The 25,013-nt window shown below is 41.9% G+C and overlaps 1 protein-coding gene across 3 annotated transcripts in view; it reads left to right on the forward strand.

Annotated features, from left to right (window-relative positions):
* Positions 1 to 22,645, forward strand: part of FAM53A (family with sequence similarity 53 member A) — a 117,166-nt gene extending 94,521 nt beyond the window's left edge. For all 3 annotated transcript variants that reach the window (XM_089692275.1, XM_089692276.1, XM_089692277.1), the window contains one exon: positions 21,148 to 22,645. In XM_089692275.1, the coding sequence (XP_089548401.1) occupies positions 21,148 to 21,432 (285 nt within the window). In that variant the 3' untranslated portion in view covers positions 21,433 to 22,645. The remainder of the gene's footprint in view (positions 1 to 21,147) is intronic.
* Positions 22,646 to 25,013: the final 2,368 nt, after the last annotated feature.

Raw genomic sequence — 25,013 nt, forward strand, 5'->3', positions numbered from 1 at the left:
CGGTATATAATGTCCTATTTATTATGTCCTTCCTCTTTGTGCGCTCTTTCTTTACTCCTTATCTACAACAGAATAACAGTCAAGCAGCTGTAGAATGAGCTTTGACTTTATTTTTTTTCCTGATTAGCTCAGCCTTTGAGAGGCGTTAACATTGCACTTCCCTTTCTTAAAGGTGTACTTCAGTTAAAGAGAGGAAATTTGCCATTTCTCGATTTGTCAAAATGTTGGCTTCTTGCCGTTTGAGACTTTAAAACTAGAGCAAATGTCATGGAGATGTGAACTCTGGGCATTGATGAGTGTGTTGCAAATCCACATGAGGACTGGAGTGATCTGACATGGGTAACATAGTTGGCATGAGGCCTACCCATTAGCGACCCTGGTGTAAGGCTAGTTATAGGCAACAATGGCTTACAGAATGGGGGTAAGAGGCTGATATCCTGCAGAAAGTCTATCAGAAAAGTTCTTAGGCTATACACTACTTCCAGAGAGTTAAATCAATTTTATTCAGCACAAGCACAAACGCACTCCACCCAAGATCTACAAGGGTCCAGTCAGTCTTCATGTCTCCTGTTGTGTAAGGGTGTCAAGTCAAAGCCAAGCTAATGGCATTGGGGGCCATCTTGGGGTAGCTGATCTTATACTTGTTCTGGGCATGTGGGGCTACATGCTTTTAGCTCTTCTGCTAGTGTCAACACTATGGCATGAGTCCAAGTAGGCATGGTGTACTCTACAGGGAAATGGGAACCCTACTTATAAATACAGTTCTAAAGTAAGCTATTTGCACTTCATTTATTTACACTACATTAGACATGGCCAAGAAAAGTATGCCATGTCACCTGCATGCCATTATTCGTCAGTTTCTCTTGTGAATGTCCAGCCCGAGTGTTGGAGGCCAGGGCCAGATTCACACCCTCACTACACAGGCTAGATATCACTGGAGTTTTTTTGCCAAATAAAACGATTAATCACATGTTCACGTTCAGTCTAGACATCTCGCAGTAAAATATATGCAGCATGAGTGCCAAGTAGCCCACATATAATCGCCTGCACTGTTTGAATCAGCCTGATAAGTCTCTTGGAATGTAGAGAATAGCACCTGAACAGCAATGCCACGGCATTCTCCAAATATTTTGCACACTTTGAAACTTCTAGTTATGTTACTCGACTTAAATGGCAGTCACAAGCATTTAATTTTTTTTTTTTCCCCAATAAATGTGCTTTTTCCTCCATCCCCATTTGCCTATTTCCCCCTAAATCTGCAGCCTCTGCTTTGTTTATATCCTTCCCAAAAGCCTACTGGCTGTGACTGACAAATCCCATGTAACGCATCCCAGGAGGCTTTTTGGCCCTCTACAACATATTGTGCATGTGTGGTGGTGCATCATCAGGGAGCTGGTTGCAACATGGAGGAGACAGTTGGCTCTCAAAGGGTCAACAAACGTAAATGGTGGCGCAGGACCTGGTATGCAGCGAATTACAACAGACCATGCTGGATCCGCTGGGCACATGAGTTTTTTGAGGCTATCCCAATGAAAGAAAGGGCATCCAAGAGGCGCAGGAACTTTGATGTGAGTCTAAACAAGGTATTGAGAGGGCAAAAAACATTTGAAGAACCCACTAGCTCAGGTTGGGCTGCTCACAACAGACCAGGCTACCCTCCAGTGGGTACGCCAGCAGGTCAACAGAAAAGAACTTGCATATATGGAAGGGACTTCTAGACCAAAATATAAATGTAAATTTATTGATATTGTGTTAGGACCGCAAATGCATTTCGGGGGTCAAAGGAACTCCCCCTTCACCAGGGCTTCAGTTAGTCTTACTTTGACTGCTGATGCAGATATTGATTGCCAGGAATCCTAATCAAGCAATCTGCTTCCTACACAGATTCATACAAAGCCTTTAGTTTGAGTCCACTCAGGGTTCTCATTTGTAACTGAATCCCCGATGAAAGGGGAATTCCTCTGACCCCTGAAACACATTGGATGTCTTTTAGACAATATCAAATTGATTTGGACTCATCTTGTGGTCCGGTGCTCCTTCCATATATGCACATTCTTTTCTTTTGAGGATATCACAGCTGTTAAGAGGGACTGGGGGAAAAAAAGAGTGAAGTTCCTCCTCAATGGGCATGGGTTCGGGTTCAGTCCAAGCTTTGGTTCGGTCCAAACCTGGAAGGAATCTGTCACTCCTACCCACTGTTGCCCAATTATCTGCATCCAGGGTATTCCCCACCACACAGCTGCATGTACACAAAGTGGCAAGTTTCCTTGTTCCATCATTGAACTAATATGGCCATATTGGGTCAATGTCACCATATTAGGTCAATGATGTAACGAGCATCCCTGCTCCTTTTGTGTAAAAGCTTAAAGAACCTGCTATGTAAGCCAATGGACAGGGACTCGTACCAAGGGTGGAGATCGCGGGGTGTCACCGGTGTAGTGATCGATTGTAGTTGAAATAGCAGGATGCGAGGCAGTGGCACATCCTGCGGAACTCCAGACTTTGACACATGGGGTCACCTTTCTAATGCAGTGTGGCCACATAGCACAGAGGTATTGGGAGGAATTACAAGAATTGAGTTATTTTGAAAATCATTTTTGCAGAGAGATCAGTTCCTGTTTATTTTGTGTGATTGGTCATCTGGTGGAGTTGCCTTTTAATATTTAAAGAGCAGAATTCCTCTGGCAAGTAAGGGCTGATGTTTTTAGAAGTGATCGTGCTTTCCCTGATATGAGGATCAGTAGTACATCTGCAGGATTAATGCTGCTGACAGTCAGTTGAGCTGCCTCACCCCTGGTTTCCTGATCTCTGACACACTGTCTACTCTCTGCAGTTGCATTGAATATGAGATGGAAAATAGACTTCCAGATTTTATCTTCCCTCTCTTGTTTTACATACGGCCTATGTTTAGTGCTAGTCTAAGGCCAAGGTCTGAACAGAGACAATGGTAGGCATGCTAGATGGATATGTTTTTGCGCAAGCAAAACAAATAACCCTTTCTGGGCTCACTGAAGAAAATGCATCACCAGAAACACAAAACAGTCTGCTTTTTTTTTGTCTTATGCTACGACATTTAAAATATTTTGTTTTAACCTTTTTTTTTTCATCTGTTGTATCTTGGTGCTTTTGATCTTCCATGCCGCTTTGCTGCTACTTTATCTACATCCACTCCAGCCATGGCTATATGACATTTCTAAGGGTGAGTTTCTTTATGGTGGCAAAAGCAGACCATGGCTACAAATGGCCAGGAATAGTCCTAATCAGACGCCCTTCTGACAAAGTGGCAGCACCGGAGAACTGGGAGATGGGGGAATAGGTGGTGCCAGAACAAAGACCCTTATGGAAGGACCACCAGATATTAATGTAAGAAAAACTGCAGATTTGGCAATATTGAAACAACTTTTGAAATTACATTAACATGGTGAAGGCTAATTTCACCTTTGAGTTCATGTTTTCCATTACCCTATATTTAAGATGTGAATGGAGAGACCATAAGACCCATCAGCCATGGCAGCAAAGGAACTCTTCAGTCTCGATGGAGCACAAATACGATGACGTACCTCCATACAGACCTGGGGTAGAGAAGAACCTGTAGGAAGCCTGTGCATTGCACAGTGATCCACTAATCATGGTTATTATTATATTATTAGTATACAGTATTTATAAAGCGCCAATAGTTAGCTCAGCGCTGTACATTACAAAGGGGGACAGAACATGTGACAGAACAATAACAATACAATAACAATACAATGCAAAACATGAGGGGATTGAGGGCTAGTGTCCCATCATTGGTATCAGTGGGAGGAATAATGCCCCATCATTGGTGTCAGTGGGAGGAATAATGCCCCTTCATTGGTGTCAATGGGAGGAATAGTGCCCCATCATTTGTGTCAGTGGGAGGAATAGTGCCCCATCCTTGGGAGGAATAGTGCCCCATCGTTGGCACTGGTGGAAGGAATAGTGCTCCATCGTTGGTGTCAATGGAAGGAATAGTGCTCCATCAATCGCGTCAGCATGAGCAATGGTGCCCCATCATTGGTGTCAGTAGGAGGAATAGTGCCCCATCATTGGGGTCAGTGGTTACAATATTATACAGTATCCATTGCAACTATTTAATAAATGTACATTTTTGTTAATGTGGATGCATTAATTAAGCTTTTGATAAAAGTGGAATTTGCCTTTAAAGCTTCTATGGCTTTTTCGTTTTGGTATACATATATTTTAAACAAATGTATTGAACTGACCACACAGAATTTAGTTATAGAAAAATATTATATAAGTGCTAGGTACATAGTTCCCAGGTCTCTAAACAGTCATGCAAATGTGGAAGAATTCAAAATGTGAGAGCCTGTATGAGGTCACAGCTTTTTACCATTTTGGAGTAGAAGCTTATGTTCTTTTGAGGCTGTGCATTCACCATGATGCATTTTGGGTGTGATCGCAAACAGTATGGGGTTGATTTACTAAAGGCTGTTGACTTTACAAGAGAATTTGCCCCAAAACTTAGTTAATGAGGTAAAGTTCTGCTGACTTCCATCATCCAATCATGTGCAATAAAAAATGTGTTTTTTTATTTTCCTTGCATGTGTAGCACTATTCCCTTAGGAGTCACTGACGTTTGGGTCCCCCTATAGTCTTGTACAGCCTGGCAGCACGTTCTTCCTTCAAACTTGCATCAGGAGACAGTAACCAGTCCTTGAGCTTTGTTTTGAAGTTTTATTAGGGGAATTAGAACTCGGATGGGGTGAGGGGTGTATGGGATGCCCAAGGACAATGGCAACAGAGGACAAACTCCTTAGCAACTATGTACAAGTCTTTACAGCAAAGATTCCTCTGAAAAGCTAGCCAGCATCTCCCACAGTACCACCCTAGATGAATACTCACCTCATCCAGCTGTACTGGCTGATTCCCTGGGCAGGGGATCCAGTGCCTGCCACTGCAGTGTGAACAGTCCTGGGTAAAAAGCTAAGTTTCCCACCAGAGTGTCTCTTTCCCCTTGCTGGCCCAGGGGATGAAGGTCTGCTCACTTGGTCCTTCCTGTGTTGCTGGTGGGTTGATGGCTGATACCAGGCCTTATAGCTGGGCTGCTCCTTCCCTGCCACACAGGTGGTCCTCCCCCTGTGAAGTCCCAAGCTTTCCTCCTTCCAAGGTCTCTCTGCCTGGAGGTGAGCCCCTTTCCCATCTGGGCCTCCTTCACAGGCTCCTGCATCTCTTCCTTGCTCTCATATTCCACCTGCTCACTCTCATGCTGAGCAGGCTCAGTTACACTTAAAGTTTGTCCAGGCCCCTTGCCAAGCCTCCTGCTGGGGATTGGCCAGGATCCTCTAAAAGTACAGACAAGCCACTCCTCAAATCTACTCACTACTTCTAGACTTTCCTCTGAAGTTCTAGAGCAGGGGGAAATTCCAGAGGGCTGGAGTGCAGAACCTCTCAGCTCTGACCGAAATTTGACCCCTTCTAGCTATCACACCCAGGCTGCTACTCAGCCCTAACAATTGTAGTCTAGCTAACTAGGAGGGTGCTACAAATGCGATTGGGTATTCTTTGCAAAGTAAAACTTTACCACATTTACTAAGCTCTGGGGAAGGTTTCCTTGAAAAAGTGAACAGCCTATTGCCTGTTTGTCTTTAGTAAACCTATATCTTTGGGAGTGTCAGGTCCTGGACTGCTTTGCAATGCTTTCCAGGCTCCTTAGAAAAAAAAAAAAAAAAAAGCAACTGCACATTTTATTTTTTGTTTTTAATGTGAACTTATCCTTTTACTGGTTGCCATATTGATTTTAAGAGCTTCTGTTTTTAGAATAATATCTTCCATTAACCACTACACAGGAGATGTTGTGGGCCATCTGTACATTTCATGCTGGGAAATGTGTGAAAGCTGATGATGCGTAATACTCCTGCCTGTAGCACAGTTTTTCTATATAAATATGGGGCATGGCTTCTGTCAGAAATGTCTCAAATGCCTTGTTGAATCACCCTTTATATGTTCACTCTTTCCTATAGCCTGTCCTGGGTGACCTCTCAACTGCTAGAGGTCAGAGCACCATGCAGTGCTAATTTCAGGAGAGGTAGCAGCTGTTTTCAATATATCTACAGAACAAGAATCTAACATCCGCATATGTAAGTGTGTCCTTGCAAAACAATGTTCCTGTATAGCTGATTTCCATGGGGTGGCATGGTAGCATTTCTGGTTTGGCCATCGTATGCAGCAGGGGTTCTTCAAAGATACGCTCCAAAAACACGACATTCCACACACCTGCTTGTGAAGGACTGGTACTGTGAAGTTCCTCCATCTAATTCCTCCCCTCATTGCTCCCACTACCTTACAGCGGAACTTCGCCCAAAAGATAGTTTTTTGCTTTAAGGCCTCCTCTCCCATATATGGTAAGCCATTTATTTTTGGGGATTGGGGGGGGAATATCTTGTTTTGACAGGTACCTTCTCCCACTTCCCCTAGCCCATCCAAGCCTATCCATCGATATGTATTAGAGCCTTGGGTCTCCCAGATCTCACTCTTCTCATTGACTGAGACACAGCCATGAGCCAATGAGGAGAGAGCTGGATGGAGCCAGGTTTGGGAGCGAGCATGCACCAGTGCCTCCATAGCAAGAGGCTTGCTATTGGGGACATTAGTCAAGAGGGAGGAGTTAGGAGCATCGCTGGGAGACCCCAGAAGAGGATCAGGGATGTTTTGTGCAAAACCATTGTACAGAACAGAAGTATAACATGTTTATTTTTTCTTCAAACTGGGCATCTAGCAAATTTTGCCACTCTATGCCTGTTCTTAGAGGGGTATACTGCCATAGAAACCTGCTAGGCAGTTGAACGGGGTGGCATGGTACAAACTTTGCAGTATGAAATGTTATGAAAAGTTTACAGGCTATGTGCAATGAGTGGAGAGATGCAGCCTATGAGTTGAGTTATTTGTCCATCTGTGAAAAAAATATTTGCAAAAATGTCATTTCTAAAGCTGGCCATACACAGGTCTAGTTTCAGCCAATTTCTGCCAAATCAGCTGAAATTTGAGCCTTGAGTGGCCTGTCAGCATATCCTGGTTTGACAAGTTGATTGTAAAATAGAAGGGAGCTGGGTGTAAAAATGTTGACCAATTGGATGCAGTCACTGTTCGGGTATTCGGCCAGCTGTGGGTGCTGTTGCTGCCTAAGTACATTAGCCAACAGGGGAGATTTGCTTGGAAGAATGTAGCTGGAGTTTTTGGGAACATTGGCTCATAGTGTGCTGCCCTTTTGCTCTCTAGCTTAGAATCCTTCTGTGTAGAGGATATACAGGAGGCTGAAATAAAAACTGATGGAGTTACTGTTTAAAAATATATTTACGCTTAATACACATTACATCTGATTGGTGTGTCCCTGGCCATAATGCACATGGAAGATGAGAACGTGTCAGTGCCTTTGCAAATGGCTGCCGTCCAGCTCCCCTCTAGGACTTTGGCCGCTCTGGTTTCACAGCCTTGACAGCTCACTTTTAATTTATCATGACTAAACAGAAACGCTATAGTAATAACAAGCATTAACGAGCAGATGAAGCAAGATGTCAGTCACAGGAGACCTTGGAAGGGAAGCCCGTTGCCATAATAACTGTGACCATAACAGAGGTCCTGACAGGAATATCTCCGAGCCTGGTGTTATATTGACAGGGCGGCCTGTGTTTTTATGACCGGAGCTTGGTTTAAAGGGATGCGTAGGTGGCAAAATGTGAAGTCTTTTTAATACATTCTGAGGGGAAATCTCATTTCGACAGAGTATTCCCAGAATGTTAGGGAAAGGTGTGCTCCTCAGGAAAGGCTAATAAAAACCCAGAAACTGTGTCACATGCTATCTGTATAATGTTTTATGAGGCCTGTGCAAGCTAAATGGTCGGAAATTCGCTTATTTACCACATAAATGTATTTTCAGGCCTCTGCACACATCACAAAGGCTGAAACTGAAAAAGTTTGCAAAGCACAGTCACCACCTATTTTCACAATGAACTGGGTCACTCTTCCTGCCGGTGCCTTTACAAAACCGACATCCCACCTTGCACCCAATATTGTATGTTTGTTTTGGACAGGGAGGGAAACTGATAAAATTTGTTAGGTTTTCATCTGTCATACCCCATTGGAGGGATTTGTTCCTTTTTGATGCTTGTACAAATGGGGGCAGCAGTTGTCATAAGGAAAGGACCAAAAGAGTGATGAGATATAGCAAACTCACCCAAGCTCAACCATCCATTAATGATTCCCAACTGGAGGCTGGTGCTCAGGCTAAAACCCACTGGTACCAGATATCTACCAAGATATTAGCCGGCAACTCTATTGTTTCTAAATCCAGTTATTGGTTACAAGGTAGAAGTACAGGATCCATAAATGGTAACACGTTTCGGCGAGCACCTTATTCATAGCATGCTATAAGGCTCCCGCCAAAACGCGTTACCCTTCATGGCTCCTGTACTTACACCTTGTAACCAATAAATAACTGGATTTAGAAGCAATAGCGTTGCTGGCTAATAGTTTTGTAGAAAAAAAAGTGATAAGTCCTAAACCTTGCTCACCCTACCAAGGGCTGGTTTACATGTGCGGCGATACCCGCTTTTCAGAAGCGTTTGAAAGATGGCTTGGAGGTGTTGTCACCTGCTGAGCACCTGTTTTAACCAGTGACAACCCACCACAGCAGGCCACAATTCCCTTCACGGCAGGTCTTATGCATTTCATCACGGTGATGTGTACTAACATGGCCACTATCCATGTTGACTTGCAGCTCGGCAGTGAGGGATCGTAAAACCACAGCTTAAACACCTGTTTTTACTGACACTCACCCACACATGTGAATGAAGCCTTAAGCTTTCTCAGGTGACCCACCACCCCAAGCTACAGCAATATTCCTTCGCTGCAGGCACTTCAGGTGCCAATTTCAGAAGCGTGTCCACACTCTTTTTGAATACACTGTCACGTGGACCATTGACATCATCAGTTTCAGTAGGTTTATTCAACCATCCATTCCACACAGCAAGTCCCTGGCCAAAACCCATCCCGACTAGCATGTTTCACCCTCTTGGGCTTAGTCGTAAAGATTAACCTTTTGAAGGTGGTTTGTATCAGAGGGTTGTCCTTGTAGCATTGATTGATTGTATGGCTGATGAAATCTACTGAAGCTGGCGACATCAATAATGGCTGGCTTTCATTTACTTGAGAGGCATTAATCTGCGTGTATGTTGTCTCTGGCCATATTGGAGAAGTTACCTATCACGTTGTCATTACAGGAAATATGGTGAGTTCTTCCAAATGGGAGCAAAAAAAAAAAACCTTCGGCCTTAACCATTCCCCATCCTATCCAAAAAGAAATTGAATTTTGGCTGGCTACCACTAGTGGCAAATCTGTGACCCTGAGATACTTTATAGTGTGAATGAGCCTTAACCTTGTGGAATCATGTAATGTAGTAGATAATAAATGACTAAAGAATTAAACATGAACAAGATGACCCTGAGATTTGGAGAGGTAACCCGTTAGACCTATATATAGATATACATAGGTAACCCGTTGGATATATGTAGGCTGCCAATGCTGACCATGTTCAGAAAATGTCAGCTGCCTGGCTGTCTTTTTGATGTTGTTCCTGGACAGCAACCCAGAAACAATTGAAGTCTGGGAAGGTCAGGTAACTAGATATTTTGGAAAGAGGTCAGACATGGCAGCCTTAGTAGAGGCTTCCTTTAAAATTGAACTGCACTTTGTCACCTCAGCGTAGAATTAGTATGCAAGTCCCCAAACCGATACTTTGAGCAGCAGTGAAAAGACTTGCAGCCTGTTCATTCATGGCCCCTCTTATCATGCTGAGGAGGCCACCAGTGTTGGGTCTCCCGCTAAGGCCAAATAGAAATGTGAGTTTGAAGAGTTAATTTGGCGCTATTGGCAGAGGGGACCCCATCCCTAGACGACAGCTGTCCTTTCATCTCAGCTCTTGTGCTTGATCTCCCAGCTGCTAGCACTTGTCACATCTCCCTATAGAGGCCTGGTGTGGCCTGACAGAATTTGCTTGTTACAAAATATCTATGGGTTTAATGAGGGGGAAACGTGGCGCGTTCCGCTGGGGGGGGGGCAGATGTTAATTTGTGGAAGCAGTTCATTTTTGTCTTTAAAAACTTTGCATATTCTATTCCTTTCCATTTGTGGATCTTCAGGCTATAAGAGTTGAGTCTTGATCCAGCTCGGTTGTTCTACACTCTACTTTAAATTGCCAGTTTGCTTTCAGTGAAATGTAATGGCAGAATTAAATGTATGCTAAAGTTGGACGAACTTTTGAGATGCAGCCTATCTGCTTTAAAACAAGTTAACACTTCAGCACATGCCTTTTTTTTTTTTTGTGTGCTTTTCGTAGGTTTGAGTTTTTTGGTTTTAACCAAAGGAAAGCTAGTTACTAGAAATAGGAGACCGCTGTTAGGTGAGAAGAATGTGCGTTATGTGCTCCATTTGAAGTCTATTTAGGCCAAAACTGTGCAATCATGCCCCAAGGAGGCGCAGTGGATAATGGAGAACAAAGACTGTGTAGTGTTTGTGGAAACAGTCACTTGGAAGCCTGTGTGAAAGTGACAATGCAGTTGTTACCACGTGAAAATAAAGTGGAGAAGTAGAGAAAAAGAAAACTAATGCCAAAAAACTAGTCACTAGTTTATACCAATAGGAATCACATGTGGCTATTTGTTAATTTGCACTTTACATGTATGTAAGCGCTGTATATTGTGTGTTATATTTGTCATTGCACATTGTGTATATTACAGCAGCTATTGTGTACAGGGGGAGTTAATAGAGTGCAGGTGTTTTGGTTATATGCATTTAAAAATGCAGTGCATTTGCAGGTGCAGGAACCGCTGGGAAATCGCATGGTGCAAAAGCCATTTTTCCCGTTTGAAACGCAGGCACAGTATCCCATTCAAATGAATGGGCTGCCGTGCAAGCGCAACTCGCAGAGCTGCATAGGTGTGTACCTAGCCTTAACTTAATGAGGTTTCTCTTCAATAAGTAGCGTGTGCTGCGGAAAAAAATGAATGTGTGTGTATGTATGTATATATATCTGTGTGTGTGTGTGTGTATATATGTGTGTGTGTGTGTGTGTGTGTATATATGTATGTGTGTGTGTGTGTGTGTGTGTATATATGTATATATATGTGTGTGTGTGTGTATATATGTATATATATGTATGTGTGTGTGTATATATGTATATATATGTATGTGTGTGTGTATATATGTATATATATGTATGTGTGTGTATATATGTATATGTGTATATATATATATATATATATACTATATTACCGAAACTATTGGGGCTCCTGCCTTTACGCACACATAAACTTTTAATGGTATCCCAGTCTTAGTCTGTAGGGTTCAATATTGAGTTGGCCAACCCTTTGCAGCTATAATAGCTTCAACTCTTCTGGGAAGGCTGTCTACAAGGTTTAGGAGTGTCTATGTTAATGTCTGACCATTCTTCCAGACGTGCTTTGTGAGGTTAGGCACTGATGTCAGAACTCTATACAGGCCAGTCCAGTTCCTCCACCCTAAACTCGCTCATCCATGTCTTTTTGTTTTTGTTTTGTGCACTGGTGCTCAGTCATGTTGGAACAGGAAGGGGCCATCCCCAAACTGTTCCCACAAAGTTGGGAGCATGAAATTCTCCAAAAAGTCTTGGTATGCTGATGCCTTAAAGAGTTCCCTTCACTGGAACTAAGGGGCCAAGCCCAACCCCTGAAAAACAACCCAGCACCATAATCCCACCTCCACCAAACTTGACACTTGGCACAATGCAGTCAGCCAAGTGCCGTTCTCTTGGCAACTGCCAAACCCAGACACATCCATCAGATTGGCAGACAGAGAAGAATGATTTGTCACTCTAGAGAACATGTCTCCACTGCTCTAGAGTCCAGTGGTGGCTTTACACCACTGCATCCAACACTTTGCATTGCACTTAGTGATCAATAACTTGGATGCAGCTGCTCAGCCATGGAAACCCATTCCATGAAGCACTCTATGAACTGTTGTGCTAATCTGAAGGCCACATGAAGTTTGGAGGTCTTTAGCAATTGACTCTGCAGACAGTTGGTGACTTCTGCGCACTGTGCGCTTCAGCATGCGGTGACCCCGCTCTGTCATTTTATGTGGCCTACCACTTTGTGGCTGAGTTGCTGTTGTTCCCAGTTGCTTCCACTTTGTTATAATACCACTAACAGTTGACTGCGGAATATTTAGTAGCAAGGAAATGTCACCGATGGACTTATTGCACAGGTGACAACCTATCGCGATACTACGCTTGAATTCACTGAGCTCCTGAGGGCGACCCATTTTTTCAGAAATGTTTGTAGAAGCAGTCTGCATGCCTAGGTACATGATTTTATACACCTGTGGCCATGGAGGTTATTGGAACACCTGAATCCAAGCCAGCCAATGCTGTCACAGTAAAGTCCATAGCCCTGTGTGAGTTCCTTTAAATTGTAGTTTAGGCCATACTTTGCTTTTACTCGGCAGTTGAACAAAGCTGAGGGGGAGTAGGACCATTGAGATTCTGTTGCTTTTTCCTCTATGGGATGAGCAGAATCGCTTTCAAGTGTAGAGCTACATATTACCCTTTGTTAAATTATTTCTGTACCAGACTTTCAAATTGTGCTTCTTTACACAATATTGGATATGTAAACACAGCAGAATGTTGTCTGTGTTAATTTCATACCTGATAGGCCAAATGGCTGCCAGCATAACTTCAGTGTTTCCCATCTGGTATAATTAATATTTCAACAGCCAGAAGATAAATGGTGATGTCCACTCCAAACTGGATATTGATTGCCTAGCATTGAGATGGAACCTATTCTTACACCCTTCTAGTTGTGTTTGAAAACACTGCCCATTCTGTAATAGTAATGAGCATTTTCAGTCTTCATACTATTTGATCAGTTAGTATTGGAGTTGCTCTGTCCCAGAATTAATTTGGAGCCTGAGAATTGGACGATGACATCTGTCATTCAGAAATGTTTCCTGCACAGGTGCTTTTCACCTGAGAATGGTATGAAATGATTAATCTTCTAATTTTGACCAAGTACCCCCCAAAATGGCTGTTTTTTGTTTTTTTTCTTTAATAAGGTCTCTAGGTAGGTGACTTGTGTTAGAGTAAATCACTCCATTATGCCAAACCTGTTTCTAAATTACTCCTCTATTCTCATGAGTTGGGATGACACCCCACCTTTCTTTTAAAAGTTTCCATTGGAGTATCTCTTTATGAGCTGCAACTCCAATAAATTAACTCAATAGATATCTCTGAATAATTAGCCCGGCTAAACAGGACAGCTGTGCTGGAAGGAATAATGGCGGGTTTAGGCCTCTGCAGACAATGGCCCCCTAAGCCTGAAACACAGATGGCATGTGCCAATAACGATCTGGGACGGCGGTCTAAACGTCCATGTTTATTTTTTATTATCTTTGCAGAGAGTGCAGTCATAAATCCCGCCGATGTTGAAAGCCCTGAGCCATGGTGCCATTTAGCGGTTTAGTGAGCTTAGCCTTGCCCCCCATTCACAGGATCAACGTTTGCTTTCTGTACAGGCCTCCTCAGGAATTCATGTCCCTTTCTGAAAGGGGTGAGCAGACCCCATCTGATCTGAAAAAGGAGCTCTAGGTGGTTAGGCTTGTTGGAATGGAGAGGGGAGTCGTGCCTGACAAGATCCTGCTAAGTCACAGCCAGGACGGGTCCCGGGCTCTTTTCTTTTCAGCAACGCCTGAACAATCAAAGGCCTCCTATTTATCTTTTGTTGCCTAGGAGGGATACCCATTTAGTGTTCGAATTCCAGCAGGCTTGGGAAGGAGGAAAGGCGATAGCGGTAGACGGGCCTCGGAGATGATAATCAAGTATCAAAAGTGATCTGTAGACAAGCTAGCACTTTGTGCTGTGACAGGCACAAACACACTGGGGTACTTGGTTCTGAATGAAAACTCGAGGCCTTCTTTCTTTCAGGAGTTTGAATGAGGGATTCTGCTGGAGGTGGCATCCACATCGAGCATCTGGTGCTCTGCAGCTTTTATAAAGAGCAGAGAGAGGGGGCAAGCACAATGTGAAATTAGGCCCAAAATGGCATTTAATGAAGTGAGGCTCTGTGCTCGGGGCTTTCTATGTATGCTGTGTAAATGAAAAGGCTTTGGGGCTTCCACAAGAAAAGACATCTCATTAGATGCCTCTGCTTTTCTTCTCCATCCCCAAAGACGTTTTGTGCCGGGAAGGTTGCACTTCACCCATCTGGAGGTTTTTTTTGTGTGGGCTACAGATTTTCACCATAGACCATGTCTTCCGTCTTCAGAAAACTTAGATTTCCATTCCATTATATAGCTTCCATGAAGCAGTTTATTTAGAGGGTTTTAATCCAAGTCTTAAATATGTAAACGTTTTAGATCATCATTGCCATTCTTGATGGTGGTATAGTCTAGAGCGATATTTTCTTGGCACACAGCGGACTTCCTCTCCAGTGGCCCAATAGAAGGCTATCAACGACATTTTGATGTATGGTTCTTGTCTAATGTGGCTATTCACACAGTGTAGTAGCTGTACAGAAAAGTTAAATTGGCATATATATATATATATATATATATATATTTTTTTTTTTTTTCAAGTAAGTTGGTGCAGCGCTAAATGGTAATACACTTTAATATGCACAATGACATGCCATTTCAAACATATGTGGATACGTGGTATCACCTTAAGGTGATTAATAGTGATATAATTAGTTCAATATGATTGTGTGGATCATGAAGAGATCACAATTCCAAGCGTGTGGACGTCCTGATCCGGGAGTGACAACAGGTGCAAGCCAAACGAATGGATAAAAAACGCACTCACCAGATGTGCGTTTAAAATGCACAATAATTAATCCTGCGTCACCAGGCTATAGATAGGTCATCAGGTCTCGGGTCAGGCTACCATACGAATCCCCATCCAAGCTCCACAGAAAAGGTCACCAGAAACCGCTACCAGAAACCGCTACCAGGTATCACCATCAGGGTCATCTTTCCTCCAAACGGGCACTTTCTTCAGAGCTTGTGCATCTCCATGTGCTGGCATCCATGGATGCCTGACCCGAGACCTGATGACCTATCTATAGCCTGGTGACGCAGGATTAATTATTATGCATTTTAAACGCACATCTGGTGAGTGCGTTTTTTATCCATTCGTTTGGCTTGCACCTGTTGTCACTCCCGGATCAGGATGTCCACACACTTGGAATTGTGATCTCTTCATGATCCACACAATCATATTGAACTAATTATATCACTATTAATCACCTTAAGGTGATACCACGTATCCACATATGTTTGAAATGGCATGTCATTGTGTATATTAAAGTGTATTACCATTTATCGCTGCACCAACTTACTTGAATATATACAGTCATGGCCGAAATTGTTGGCACCCTTGATATTTCTCCAGGAAATCATGTATTTCTCACGAAACGTATTGCATTAACACATGTTTTGCTATACACATGTTTATTCCCTTTGTGTGTATTGGGACAAAACAAAAAAAGGGAGGAAAGAAAGCAAATTCGACATAATGTCACACAAACCTCCAAAAATGGGCTGGACAAAAGTATTGGCACCCTTTCACAACTGCGGATAAATAAGAATGTTACAAGCATGTGATGCTCCTGTAAACTCACCTGGGGCAAGTAACAGGTGTGGGCAATATAGAAATCACACCTGAAAGCAGATAAAAAGGAGAGACGTTCACTTAACCTTTGCATTGTGTGTCTGTCTGTGCCACACTAAGCATGGACAACAGAAAGAGGAGACGAGAACTGTCTGAGGACCTGAGAACCAAAATTGTGGCAAAATATCAACAATCTCAAGGTTACAAGTCCATCTCCAGAGAACTAGATTTGCCTTTGTCCACAGTGCGCAACATTATCAAGAAGTTTGCAACCCATGGCACTGTAGCTAATCTCCCTGGTCGTGGACGGATGAGGAAAATTGATGAAAGATTGCAACGCAGAATAGTCCGGATGGTGGATAAGCAGCCCCAAACATGTTCCAAAGACATTCAAGCTGTCCTGCAGGCTCAGGGAGCATCAGTGTCAGCGCGAACTATCCGTCGACATTTAAATGAAATGAAACGCTATGGCAGGAGACCCAGGAGGACCCCACTGCTGACACAGAGACATAAAAAAGCAAGACTACAGTTTGCCAAAATGTACTTGAGTAAGCCAAAAGCCTTCTGGGAAAACGTCTTGTGGACAGATGAGACCAAGATAGAGCTTTTCGGTAAAGCACATCATTCTACTGTTTACCGAAAACGGAATGAGGCCTACAAAGAACAAAACACAGTACCTACGGTAAAATATGGTGGAGGTTCAATGATGTTTTGGGGTTGTTTTGCTGCCTCTGGCACTGGGTGCCTTGACTGTGTGCAAGGCATCATGAAATCTGAGGATTACCAAAGGATTTTGGGTCGCACTGTAGGGCCCAGTGTCAGAAAGCTGGGTTTGCGTCCAAGATCCTGGGTCTTCCAGCAGGACAATGACCCCAAACATACGTCAAAAAGCACTCAGAAATGGATGGCAAAGAAGCGCTGGAGAGTTCTGAAGTGGCCAGCAATGAGCCCAGATCTAAATCCCATTGAACACCTGTGGAGAGATCTTAAAATTGCTGTTGGGAAAAGGTGTCCTTCCAATAAGAGAGACCTGGAGCTGTTTGCAAAGGAAGAGTGGTCCAAAATTCCGGGTGAGAGGTGTCAGAAGCTTATTGATGGTTATAGGAAGCGACTGATTTCAGTTATGTTTTCCAAAGGGTGTGCAACCAAATATTAAGTTAAGGGTGCCAATACTTTTGTCCAGCCCATTTTTGGGGTTTTGTGTGACATTATGTCATATTTGCTTTTCTGCCTCTGTTTTATATTTGTTCCAATACATACAAAGGGAATAAACATGTGTATAGCAAAACATGTGTTAATGCAATACCTTTTTTGTGTGAAATACTTGATTTTCAGGAAAAATATCAAGGGTGCCAACAATTTCGGCCATGACTGTATGTACTATTGGAGGTTTTTCTTGGTTACCTTTCGGTGTATTAGCTGCTTATTAACATAATTCGTGTTGTGTGTGTATATATATATATGTGTGTGTGTATGTATGTATGCATGTGTGTATATATATATATATATATATATATATATATACTGTATATATATATTTTTTTTTTTTTTTTTTTTTTTTTTTTTTTCGTTTTTTGGTAGCGCTCACTAAAAATCTTTTATATATATATATATATATATATATATATTCGTTAAGTGACTTATGCGACAAATTGTACTTGCAGGTGTGTGGCTTATTTATCACACTTTGCTTTGTGGTCCTATGACATTACATTTCCAGAAACCAACTATGCCACAAATACAGAATCAGCCATTGTACTGCATTGTGTGCATAGAGCATAGGCTGATTCAACCAGCTACTACTTGTGTATTCTTCCGTGCAGGTGCGGTACTGATTTTAACCTATACTGATAGAGTAAATTTATGGCCGAGATTACATGACCTTTATCTTTTCATTTGTTGGTGTATCACAGTAACAGTGAAGGATAGCTTCCCCAAGTTGAAAATTCTTTTCTTTCAGTGACTGAAGACATCTGTCAGTATGCAAGCCTTCGGTAATTTTCTGCTTAAAAGAACAGCTGTATGCAAATAAAACATTTTATGAATGCCCACGATCAAGATATCAGGTTATCCAGCTGCGATTCACTCGGGTGAACACGGTTTGACTTTTTTTGCTTAGTTTTGGTGAATTTTCACCTGTTAAGTCATCCAGTTTACTTCCAAGTTCTAAAGAACTCACCGTAATGAATGGCACCCAGTTAGCTGAAATCATTACAAGTATTACATGTCATGTATATTGAGTTACATTACTTTCTGCTGTGCACTATTCCAAGCATGCTTCTTTCTTTGGGGAAAGAGAGGATAGAAAATAACTCAAAGGAGCTTTTTTTTTTTTATGTATTTTGACGTTTTCACCATTTGCCAAAATTTTTGAACTCCTCCTGGTTTTGGAGAATCTTTAAGCAGCCATTTTTGATTTCTTTCAGTTGCTTACCTTTAGTTGGTCTCAAAACAAATATCAAATTCTAGTTCCAAGATTTCTATACTGCCGAACAACCTCAGCAGCCACTTTCCAACACTATAACAAATGAAATTGCTGTTCTGTGTCTTGATCTTTAACCTAGACATTCCACAGTAAGCCATCAGCGGCTGGACTTGTAATTTGCTGTCACAATGAAGAATGCGGTCCAGGTCTATTGATATGGAACTATTTAGCCAGAGTAATGGCACAGCACAGTTGCATGCCTGCAGGTCGTCATGTGGCCTACAATCAGAGACCCCCTTGTTGAGTAGACTGCACAGTGCCTTTCTGCTGAATGGGGACCTGGTGCCTGGACGTGATTGTTCGGCATGCTGAGCAGTATGTTTATTTTGCTTGTAGTCTGCTTGCCTTATGCACACAAAAAAGTTAATTTTGGTTGACTGTAAAGAATGGCTTTCTCATAGCGCAGGAAGTCTCTTGTGACAAAGGCCTGGCTTCAGTCTGAAGGGGCCTGCAGATTAACACAAACAGTGCTGTGAGGCTGCTGCCGCTCATAGACAACATGTTGATTACAGAAAAAGCAAAACTTATTTAGGAGCTCCATAGATCTAGCTGAAATGGGGTGGAACTCCTGTTTTTGTGTTTTCCGTACTTTGTAAAACACAGGGGCCTTCTACGTGACGATAATCGGAAAGAACTGAAAGGGCCTACAGTCCCTTTCTAAAGATCTTTCTTTTTTAGGGTCAGTTTGTTTTAGTTTAACCAGATTAAAACTGACGGCACGTAGAAGACACAAATTGCCAGTATTAATATATCACTATTATTAGGATCGGATTTTAACTTTGAATAACTATTTGGCATTCCAATATACCTTAACACTCAGGCTGGGACAAGGAGGAGCAGGAATAAAATCCAGTAAGGTGTGCTGCATGCAAATGTAGTAATGAGGATCATGAAGCACATCAGTCTGCTGCAGCTTTTTCTATGTCCAATCAGGAAGCTGAGGATGGATTCTGGACCTGAGCACTGTATCATGGGATGAGTTCACATTGTTGACCAGGGAGGAATGAACGCAAGGGAGTGGTGAAGAGGAGAGTATAAAATGGTGGGGTGAGGAATCTTACACAGGCGATGTTATCTTGCTCTGAATGGCCATGGTTACAGGGTCTCTCTAATATTCTTTCTTCTGTTTATTAACCATTTCCCTCTCGGCCTATGGCCAGATGGCAGCCGGCAAAATCCTTTAGCGTTCCGGGTGGATGCCATATGGCATCCTCCCAGGCATGCGCAGTTTGCGCCCATGCAGAGGCGTGCAGCGGCGCGATCTGTCACCGGCCGTGTACCTCGGACACGGCCGATGACAGATCTGAGTACTGGCCCCCGTTGCAGCAGGTCACATGAAGGTTGTATACAATGGATGGCTTCATTCATGCCATCCATTGTATACTAGTGTGCCTAGCTGTGAATGGTCACAGCGATCACATGCACAAGCTGGGCCAATCACAGCCCAGCTGTGTCATGTGATTAGCTGTGGCCAAATCACAGCTAAGCATAAAAAAAAACCTGAAAATAATTTTTTACATTTTTCGAAAAATTCTGACAAAAAATACAACTTCAAAAAACTTGCAATTCCTCTTATGAAGTACGTCGGACTGTCTACTTTTCAAAAAGGGGTCATTTGGGGGATATCTGTACAGTTCTGACATTCTTGGACCTCAAGAAATTAGATTGGCTGTCAGTATTTCAGGATTGTTCAATATTCAGATCTATACCATAGTTTGTGAACTCTATAACTTTCCTAAAAACTAAAAAAATACATCCTAATTTGGGTTATTTTCACCAAAGACGTAACAGAATACATCTTGGCCTACATTTATGAAGAACAATTCTTTATTTGCAAACGTTTATAACAGAAACAAAGAAAAATGTGTTTTTTTTTTTTCTTTCAAAATTTTCGGTCTTTTTTTGTTAATTTAGCAAAAAATAACCCCAGCAGTGATTAAATACCACCAAAAGAAAGCTCTAGTTGTGTTAAGAAAATGCTAAAATTTTAGTTTGGGTACAGTGTTGTATGACCGCGCAATTGTCATTCAAAGTGTGAGAGCGCTGAAACCTGAAAAATGGCCTGGGCAGGAAGGGGGTAACGGTTAAGATATGGCTCCTGCCCACTCCGATGTTTGTGTAAATACTGGGGATTTATTGTGGAATGGGAGCCAGTAAGATTTTTTTTTTTCCTTCATAATTTACATATTCCTCTCTGGCAGTACATAAAATAAAATGCTTAACCAACATAATTTGGGCATATCCTGTCTTTTTAAAGAGTTCACCTTTCTAAGAAAATTTACATTGCCATCCAGTAGTTTCCAATCCTTGCATTGTAGGTACATTAACCTTTGTTTAAAAGAAATACCTGCGCCTTGCTAAATCTTCCTTCCCTTTCATCCCTCCCCCCCCTTTTTTTTTTTTTTTTTTTTTGTTGAATCCCAAAACTTACAGTAATTCTCAGTAGGTCATTCGAAATGCATTTTAGATTTTCTCCTGGTTGTAAGACAAGGTTTAGATTAACAGCTGGATTGGAGACCCATCTGATTTAAGACCAGATATGCTGTTTTGTATTTGTGATTCTTGTAATGCTTGCTATGTACCCTCCTTGAGTTTGCTCCATCTGCATGTACTTCTAAATTTTCAAAATAAAGAATGAAAGAAAAAAAAAAAAAAACCTGTGGGCCAGGCATGGCTTCTGTAAAGTATTATTCGGAGTGGTTCTTGCCATCCTGCATATAAGCAGACGGATTTTTCCATGAGCATGTCCCATCACAGGTATGAGCGTGGAGCAAGTGCTCTCCCTCGTCCACACGCATGCAGGGCACTCAGAGGATAAATTCCTCAGCAGGGGCACTGCTGATAATAAAGCTTGACAGACTATATAATACTTCCACAATCTGAAATTGAAAAAAATACACTTGATTGTGTTCTAAAATGCTGTAAAAAAAAATATAGCCCAGAATCCTCTTGTACTAATAGATCTGTTTTTTGTTTTGTTTTTTCCAGACGTCTAAAAGCCTTTGCTCTTTGGACTATGAAGACGATGAAGATCCCCACCTTAAAACCATTGTCTCCTCTCCCTGCGATTCCAATGACCTCATGAATATCATCACTCCTGGGTCCAGTCCTGTGAAGGAGACCACAGACGAAGAGACCCATTCAAGGGATTTTAAGAGGGAAGCCACTGTGAGTGAAAGCGAGGAAGACTCGAGCGACTGTGAATGCATCGAGGGTCCCATGATTCAGATGAAATGTGATGATCTGGATCTGGAGCAAATAGAGAATAACTAAGCCTTGATTTTGCCTCCAGTCATGGCACTCCTATTGCTGCCACCGCTTTCCTTTGAGAAGTCCCGCAGAACGTGTTGGAGAGTAGTCACCTGTTTAGTTTAACGAAACAAATGATAAAAAGACTGAACACGAAAACATGGTTTCCACCTGGCAGCAGTATTCGGCCTAGTATGTGCGGCTCAACGTATAAAGTTAAATAGATATATATGTACTCATTAGGTTTCCTATGGGAAAGGAACGTATCTACAAGTGCTTACTGAGAGTGCCTAAATATTTGTTACTCAGAATACAGGGAAAAGGGGGGTGGGCGGGTTCGGGAAGGACTACTATTTTTTTAAGCTAATTTCATAATTACGTAACCTCACTTTTGGCGGGGTGTGCTAGACAAAAAAGCGAGTACAATTTGTTTACTTTTTGCGAATGTCTCACATACTGGGCTGCCAAGCTCCGCAACAGCGAAAAGGAAATCGTCAGGAGTTTCAAGGAAACCTAAAATACAAAAAAATAAAAAATTTAAAAAGCAGAAAAAAAAAACTTAACAGATATTTTTGCATTTCTATGGCTTTTACAGTTCTGGAAAAAATGAAAGCATCTCTATTTTGAAATGAATTTCAGAAGGGCATTTTATAAACCTAAATCTTTGTCTGCCATGATTCTGGTGCAGGTATAAGTTCTATTTTTTTTGTTTTGGAAGAGCTTAAAGTTCTAAAAAATCAATGACGTTTGTCTAAATGGATATGGAGAATGTTTATTGATAACGACCAGTCCAAAAAAAACCAAAATAACCGCTCTGGGATGTTTTTTCTTTTTTTTTTTTTTTTTTCTGTTTTTTTTTATATTGAGTGGTTACAAAACTACATGTACAAGCATGTTTTTGTTTAGATTTCTTGATCAAAATGTACTAGTGACCTGAAAGGTTGAGGAGACGGAAGGCCTATACATTTGCTACTTGAATTGTATTTGTTTTCTATCTTGAACAAAAGTGACCGTAATTTACGTTATGTGCATTTCCAAAAAAAGTGCAAGTAGTTACATGCCTTGTAGGTCATTGTTACGTTCAATTTTTTTTTTTTTCTAACGTTCAAAAGAATGTATCAGAGCACTTGAACTTTAGACTTGGACTTTTGTAACGATAAATTCCACAGGAGGAAATACACTCAGCAATAGAAGGCGATTTTGTCCTTAAATAAAAAAATCAATTTGGTTTGCAAAAGTGTGTCCTGTTTTTATTTTTTACTAAAGGGTTTTCCAATGGGCTAGTTCACACCAGATGCAGTCCAGTGTGTGTGTTTTTTTTCTGCATCAAAAATGCATGCACAGTGTTTTCCATGTATTCTAATGGTCCTAGTACACACCAGTGCAGTCCGTTTGCGGTGCAGAAAAAAAAGGTAGAACATGCTGCATTTTTTCTGCACGGAACCATACTGGAACATAGCAAACTGCATTGGAATGGAGTATGGCGTGAACTGTAAGCAAAAAATGTATCTGGAACTGACTACACTGGTGTGATCTAGGGCCATTGGAATACATGGAAAACACTGTGCATGCATTTTTGATGCAGAAAAAAAAATGCCCTCAATCATTACAGATGAACACTGGGGACACATTAACCCCCCGAGTACCAGCCTGTAATACCACTTCATTACCAGGCTAATTTTTAGTGCTGTGACTGACAATTATTTGGCCATATGATTGTAGCACTTACCCACGAAAAGTGCAGGGAGCTGTGGGATACTCCAGTAACAGTGCAATAGTCAGATGGCACTCTTCACTTTGTCAAACTTCTTAATTCAGTTCCTCTAGGAACAGCACTGAGGCACCATAAAGAATGTCCCAAACAGTCACTAGGATCCTGCGCCCAGGTCTGTACTCACAATGTCCCTGAATTCTTGAATGCCTTCTTCCAATATCAGACACAGACCTGAAATCTCCAGACCAGATCCTCAGTGAAATCCCTTTAATCAGTTCCAGCAAATTTCAGCAGAACAGGCCTCCAAGCTTTAGCCTAGCTGGGACCCCAATGAGCACATGTAAAGCATCAGCTGAACTGCCCAGAAGGGCAGCAGCCCTTCAGACTGGGAACTTCTCCAGGGTTAGAACAGGGCTGACTCAGGCCCCAGACTATTCTTATTATGCAGTATTTATATAGCAGTTTTATATTACCATTTACGCACTCCTTGGCTACCTACTGGGCATCCTCCAGGGATTGGCTGAGACCATATAAATATTTAAGCTGTGGATCTGCCTCTTCCAGCCCTCTACATTCTAGAACCCTCCAGAAGGCAGGATGACGCAGTCATTCCTGCAGCCAGTGAGACCTAGAAGAGACCAAAGCAATCAAAAACTACCCCACTGATTACAGGGAAGCCAAAAATGTACCTACCACATCTAGCAGCCTATCTAGGAGGGTGCTACTATAACTTTGTACCCAAATTAATTTTATTTGAGAGCTTTTATTTTCTAATTTTTATTATATAAATAAGACCAAAAAGTTTGAAAAAAAGTTTCCCCTTTATTTTCTGTTATTAAAAAATACTGTACAAAAGCCACCAAAATGACATCTTTGCAACCTAGAAAACCCAAGGTCATCTCATGTTTTGCCACAATTTTCTGGAATTGAAGAAACATGATATTGAGGGGGTTACAACTTGGTTCTTGGTAGTGGTGTAATAGATACAGAGCATTGTTGTTGTGCAGGTCATACACAGAGGGAGGATGAGGTGAAGGGGTTAGTGTAAAGGCAACAAAATAAGGTAGACATAGAAACAGGCTGCAGATGAAATCTAAGAAGAGAAGGGTTGGAAAAAATGAATCTGCTGATCCCTTCATTCGTTCCCCATTCATTGATTAAATACTTCCTCCGATGTGGTTGGTTATCACAGCAATCACAAGGTACAGAGCCTCTCAGCCTGATGGTGACTCAAATTGCAGTCATTCACGGGTGCTCTTGACCACCCATGTGTATTTTTTTGAAGTGCCCTGTGATTGGTGTTTCAGAAAAACATGTTTACCACTATGTAACTTGGGGACTGCCTGTACTACTGTAAGTTTAAGAATGGCAAACCTACATACGACTCATACTTAAGAACAAAGGCAACGTGACATCATGCTGGTCCTGGAAACCACTGGGCAGCCATCTTGTGCTCACCACATGCTGCCACCTACTGTCCAGTGGACCTGTCGGCAATCCCACATCACTTTATGGCCAGTTAACCCTTCCCTATGCTATCTAAAACCTAATTTTTTAGCTGGAGTTGCACCTAAAAAAAGAAAAAATACCTGTTACAACTTTATAACTTGCATACAAATTAAACTTGAGACCAAACCTGCAGAACCTATCTTGTTCATAACCTGGAGGCTGCATGTAGTTAAAAAATAAACAAAAAAAAAACCCTCAGTGAATATGTTCTGTTTTGAATAATCAAAGAATAAGTATCTTTTCAAGAAAATGAAAAGGTGTACTAACTCCAAATACATTGGCCACCTATCTGTAGGCCGCTGGTCATGATGCTCCATACTGCCTTTGTAGTGGTCTGCACACTGCAGTGCACAGCCCTGGAGTCAGTCTTAATCATAATGCT

Source organism: Staurois parvus, unplaced genomic scaffold, assembly GCF_062004578.1.
Source record: "Staurois parvus isolate SC_StPar_1 unplaced genomic scaffold, SC_StPar_1.0 ptg000581l, whole genome shotgun sequence".
Classification (NCBI taxonomy): domain Eukaryota; kingdom Metazoa; phylum Chordata; class Amphibia; order Anura; family Ranidae; genus Staurois; species Staurois parvus.